The 6,000-nt window shown below is 40.6% G+C and overlaps 1 protein-coding gene across 1 annotated transcript; it reads left to right on the top strand.

Moving 5' to 3' along the window:
• The first annotated feature begins 220 nt into the window (after positions 1–220).
• LOC115693764 (protein NRT1/ PTR FAMILY 5.2-like) lies at positions 221–5,216 on the top strand. Its single transcript, XM_030620821.2, has 4 exons — positions 221–338; positions 1,527–1,744; positions 3,466–4,031; positions 4,334–5,216. The coding sequence occupies exons 1-4, from the start codon at positions 221–223 to the stop codon at positions 5,214–5,216; spliced, it is 1,785 nt and encodes a 594-aa protein (XP_030476681.2).
• Positions 5,217–6,000: the final 784 nt, after the last annotated feature.

Here is a 6,000-nt window from a genome sequence, read left to right as displayed (position 1 = left end):
GCTGTTATACGCAGTTGCTAACTGGGTTAGGTGAGAGATGGGGAAGTCTGACTCAACAAGATTTGAATCCGTGTAGTAGGACTATTATAAGAGGGTGGCTGTGGGGTTGCTAAGGTCTTCACGCGAGTTTTAGCTTTTAGGACAAACGAACTTGAGTTCTTCGGCAGTCGTAGGAAAGAGTCGAAGTTAGTCACGAACTCATACATCGCACGTGAATAAAATGTTGCTAACGGAAGAAGGAGTCGATGATTACACACAAGACGGAACTGTAGATCTCCGGGGAAACCCTGTCCGTCGATCCAAGCGCGGCCGGTGGACCGCCTGCTCCTTCATCGTTGGTACTCTCTCTCTCTCTCTCTCTCTCTCTCTCTCTCTCTCTCTCTCTCTACAAAAGTATGACTGGGAATGTGCGAGCGTTGCTCGTTCCATAGTACGTGTAAAGATTGAGTGAAAGCAAACTATATAAACGCAAACCCTCCTGAGCATGTTTCCAAGACTGCAGAAGAAGTAGGTTGGACTGCCAGAAAGAAACACAACAAAGGCACTATCCCAGGTTTCTAAACACAATAAGGAGATCCCTTCTGCTTTAGATTATATTCTATACAAGTGAGATTTTACCTAGTTGAGAATCGAGATGCACGGAGTAGATAGTGAAGAGAGCCTTCACCCAATACAGCAGTCAACCATACATTCTCATATGTCACATCATAGACAGTGAAAAGCCAGCTCCTTAACATTAACTCCAATTTTGTCCAAAAAAAAAAATTAACTCCAATCACATGGACAAAATTCGAAGCACCTATTCCACCCATTTCTTCTAATATCTGAAAATTAAATCACACATTCATTTAATATTTTAAATTTTAAAAATAGTTGGCAATAATTTCACAATAAGTCCTGAGTTCAAATTTTTTAAAATGCCTTATTTGCATCCCTTATTACATATTTTTATGTTTAATCTTAATCCAAAGTTCAGCCTTTGCATAAAGGGAATTATTATAAAATTTAAATATTAAATTACATATTTATTTAAAGGTTTAAATTTTTTAAATAGTTGATAGTAGTTTCGGATAATTTTACAAGTTTCTTCTAATAATGCATCTTCAATTGGGAAAACAAACACGCAACAATGTCTTTATTTGTCAGCTTGTCCGTCAAATTACACGAACCTCTGTGTACTTTTCACTTTCCTTTCTGCATTTTCCATGATTTTATGGTCATATATATTCTCCTTTACTTTAGTTTTGGACTCAACATGTTAAGAAATCATAAATATGCAACCACACACTTGATATATAAATTAAGTCAGTTTCACATAATTTGAGATAAATTTTTACGATATTTGTTACTTTTACATTATTTTCGTTAGCATCATAAAAAAATATGAGTGAAATATAAACTGTCGAATCATGTCAGATTCCCGAAAATTATTTCAATATCGCATCTTTTGAATCCATTTGGCTTGTTTTATTATTATTTTTTTGTTCGGTTATTCTTTGCTTTGATCTGTTGACTAATTGGCGCAGTGTATGAAGTCTTCGAGAGGATGGCATACTATGGAATCTCATCCAACCTCGTCATGTATTTGACCCAGAAGCTACACCAAGGCACGGTGCAGTCGGCCAACCATGTCACCAACTGGGTCGGCACCATTTGGATCACTCCCGTCGTCGGCGCATACATCGCGGACGCCCATCTTGGCCGTTACTGGACCTTCGTCATCGCATCGGCCATCTATATCGCGGTACGTGTTATACACATCTGCCGGAGTATATCCCATATTGAGTCGTTATCAGCTTGACATGTGAAAATCATGCCGAGCTGGCCTAAAAATTCAGCATTATGAACTCTTTACAATAGCAAAGCATGTAATCCGAGCCAGGTTGACACAATTTATTTAATAATCGAGCTCGAATCCACTTAATTGTGCCTGCTCGGATACCCGATTGTAGCTTGTTCTCAAGTTTGAGATCGGCGCGAGCTCGATTTCAGAATCTTAAAATATAGGGTAAATGACAAAAATGGTTTTTAAACTTTGGCTTAATGTGCAATATAGTCCTTGAATTTTAAATTTATTCAATGTGGTCCCTGAACTTTAGTCCAATATGCAATGTTATCCCTAAACTTTTAATTTGTTCAGTATGGTCTCTAAACTTTTGGAACATGTTTAATTTAGTTCATAGATTATATGAAAGTGTTCAATGTTGTTCCTGAATTTGAACTAATGGAAAGATAACATTAAACATTTTCATAAAATTCAGAGACTAAATTGAACATATACCAAAAGTTCAGATATCACATTGAACAAGTTAAAAGTTCAGGGTCAATATTACACATTGAACAAAAGTTTAAGGACCATATTAAATAAATTTAAAATTCAGGGACCACATTACACATTGGGCTAAAGTTCAAAGACCATTTGTGTTATTATTCCTAAATACAATATGGGTTTTCTAAAAACTGTATCATTTAGCTATTCATAATAGTCGTATGTGTATGCACATGCAGTTAAAAACATATGAATTAAGCTTTCTAGCTGTTAGTATTTTAAAACTCGAGCTCGACCCGGTTAAGTACAAGTGAACGAAAGAGAATAATTTTACGTGAATGATTAAAAATGCTCCACTTTTTCCGGACACCAATGCCTTGAAATTTTGACCGGGACACGTGGAGGATTCCCAATGCTTCCAAATTTCTGGCATAATAAAGTTATCTAGAGCTAATAGAATAAATAATAAGTAAATCAGTAATAAAGACAAAATATGACTAGCTAGAGATACTAAAGTCTATGGATTAAATTTAAAAGGATTAATAACACAAAAAATCCTAAACTGATACATTTATGATAAATTTATCCAAAATTAATTTTTTGACAATTAAAATTCCAAACTGGTATATCTGTGACAATTTACCCTTTGTTAGTTTCCGTAAAATTTTACCGTCAAATTGCTAAGTTGGATGACACGTGATAGTTGACGGGTGTACCAGTTTGGGGTTTTATTTCTCTGTTTGTCACAGTTGTACCAGTTTATGGCTTTCGGTAGTATTAATCCAATTTAACGGAGGGTAAATTTGTCACAAATGTACCAGTTTGGGATTTTTGGTGATCAAAAAATTAGTTTGGGATTTTTCGTTGTATTAACTCAATTTAAAAACCCAGTAAAAGGCTCGTGTATATACTTTGGTATTACTTTGGTACATTGTAAAAGATTACTAACTACCAAATCAATGTTCCTAATTATCGTCTTTCTAGTTAATCCATGATTAATTACAAAGAACACGCTCTAGACACATGTAATGCGGAGAAAGCATCTTATCTTATACACCAATCAGAATCGGGATTTTTCTTTGTTTAACATATCGTATACTCGCTTGACTGAAATGCGATTGACTTGCCCACCCTGCAAAAGATACTTTTTTCGTCATGGGTGAGACTATTAAGCATATCTAGCTTACTTCATGCAGGGCATGTCGGTGTTGACCCTGGCCGTCTCGCTTCCCGGACTCAAACCGCCTCAGTGCTCGGAAGCCAACGTCGACAATTGCAAGAAGGCCTCCACAGTGCAGCTCGCCATCTTCTACGGTGCGCTGTACACGCTTGCGGTCGGGACCGGCGGGACCAAGCCCAACATCTCGACGATGGGTGCGGACCAGTTCGATGACTTCGACACGAAGGAGAAGGCCCACAAGCTCTCCTTCTTCAACTGGTGGATGTTCAGCGTCTTCTTCGGGACCCTCTTTGCCAACACCGTCCTTGTGTATATTCAGGACAATGTGGGCTGGGCTCTCGGGTACGGGCTCCCAACCCTCGGGTTGGCCGTCTCGGTCACAATCTTCCTCGCAGGCACCCCAATGTACCGGCACCGGGTGCCTGCAGGCAGCCCGTTCACAAGGATGGCCCGGGTCATCGTGGCTGCTGCGAGGAAGTGGAGGGTGCGGGTCCCGAGTGATCCGAAGGAGCTTTATGAGCTTGACCTGCAAGAGTATGCCAGCAAGGGGAAATACAGGATCGACTCAACACCAACCTTGAGGTAGTAATTTGCTTCAAATCACCATCGCATGTCATGTGTTGTCACATCAAATTGGTTGATAAAATCGTAGGTAGATTCCTTAATTTTACAGTTGCGGCACACATGAAAGTGTACTTGCGGAGTAAATTGCTGCCAAAAAGATGTTATCCATGAACAATTGATTGAAACAAGGATGTGCAGCATTTGAACATTGTTTCGTGAGTTGTACCTTTCCATCTCGAGGGATATTACAGCACATGATTCGACAGATTCATATCTTTAGTTAACCTTTTGATCCGTTGTGTGGCTCACTCTCTATGCAGATACTTGAACAAAGCATGCGTCCGAACTGGCTCGACTTCTCCGTGGAACCTATGCTCGGTCACCCAAGTCGAGGAGACGAAACAAATGTTGCGGATGATCCCTATCCTGATCGCGACTTTCGTCCCGAGCTGCATGATAGCTCAAATCAATACCCTCTTCGTCAAGCAAGGAACTACCTTAGATAGGAGCATCGGCAACTTCAAGATCCCCCCGGCGAGTCTAGCCGGATTCACGACCATGTCGATGCTCGTGTGCGTCATGGTGTACGACCGCTTCTTTGTCAAGATCATGCGAAGATGGACCAAGAACCCAAGAGGCGTCAGTCTTCTACACAGGATAGGGATCGGCCTTTTCTTCCACATCGTGATCATGAGTGTGGCATCGTTCACTGAGCGATGGAGGCTCCGAGTGGCTAGGGAACACGAATTGGTCGAATCGGGAGGACAAATCCCACTGACGATCTTCATTCTGCTTCCTCAATTCGTGCTCATGGGAACGGCCGACGCATTCCTGGAAGTAGCGAAGATCGAGTTCTTCTACGACCAAGCACCGGAAAGCATGAAGAGCCTGGGCACGTCTTATTCAATGGTCACTTTGGGGGTCGGGAACTTCCTCAGCAGCTTCCTCCTATCGACAGTCTCGCGCATCACCAAGCGGCACGGCCACCACGGGTGGATACTAAACAACCTGAACGCTTCGCACCTCGACTATTATTACGCCTTCTTTGCAGTGCTCAACCTCCTGAATTTTGCATTCTTCCTGTTCGTGGCGAAGCTCTATGTTTATCGTGCCGAGGTCTCGGATTCGATGGTGGTGCTCAAGGAAGAACTGAAAGGGTCAGTACCGGAGAAGGTACGTAACCAGGAAGTGCCGGTGACATAGCTCTGTGATAGGTAAAATGCCACGGATTGTATTTGTATCGAAAAGATGATGGTGAAACGATGCGTATAGCCAAAGCTCTACTTTGTGAAGAATAATTAGCGCTTGTACGGCTCTCTTCGAGTCATTGCTACAATGCGTGCCTTTACATTTATATACAGAAAATGATGATGATGCTGATCTATCTTCACTCAACTATTTTCATAAAACAACGAAAGTAATTGCATATGATGGATAATAAAATGCTAAATTCAGCTGCAAAGACAATGACAACCTGAATGGGAAAATTTCTCCTAGTGCAATCACCAACAACCGAACATAATTTTTGTCTATGATATCCAAAATAATAATGCACTACTAATTAACTCTTCTAAAATCAAACATAAGATCAGTTCTCCTTCTTTTTTGTCATCTCTTTCTATTTGGAATGTTCGTTTCAATAATCGATTCGCTACTCAATCCTTCCTGTGACACAAGACTCGTAGTATCTTTTTCGGATCGGATATATTCCACCGTTCTATTGTCGGAGGCAGAGATTGCTTTTTCCTCGTATCCTCGGCTCCATTCTCGTCAATTTTAATTATAACACTAATGAATGCCTTTGATTAGCTTGTCCTCCCGAGGTGAACTGTGAGGGGTTTAACGAATTTGCAACCGAGCGGGAACAATCCTCTTGCGAGGCGAAGCTTGCAATTAGCATGGCCCTCCCAAGCCCTACTGATGACAACTTATTTTCTCATTTTATTATTCAAATAACGAGCAACATCATATGACACCTTGCTTATTA

This window comes from Syzygium oleosum, unplaced genomic scaffold (genome assembly GCF_021117445.2).
Source record: "Syzygium oleosum isolate NSW1041296 unplaced genomic scaffold, Sole_v2.1 Sole_v2.11, whole genome shotgun sequence".
In the NCBI taxonomy this organism is placed as follows: domain Eukaryota; kingdom Viridiplantae; phylum Streptophyta; class Magnoliopsida; order Myrtales; family Myrtaceae; genus Syzygium; species Syzygium oleosum.
The sequence above is the reverse complement of the archived record's forward strand: the minus strand, read 5'-3'. Positions and strand labels throughout refer to the sequence as shown.

Excerpts from the sequence above, each read along its gene's own strand:
- LOC115693764 (XM_030620821.2), top strand. The coding sequence starts at position 221 with ATGTTGCTAACGGAAGAAGGAGTCGATGATTACACACAAGACGGAACT. Across the intron at positions 339-1,526 it reads CGCCTGCTCCTTCATCGTTG|TGTATGAAGTCTTCGAGAGG; the intron begins GTACTCTCTCTC and ends TAATTGGCGCAG. Across the intron at positions 4,032-4,333 it reads GACTCAACACCAACCTTGAG|ATACTTGAACAAAGCATGCG; the intron begins GTAGTAATTTGC and ends CTCTCTATGCAG.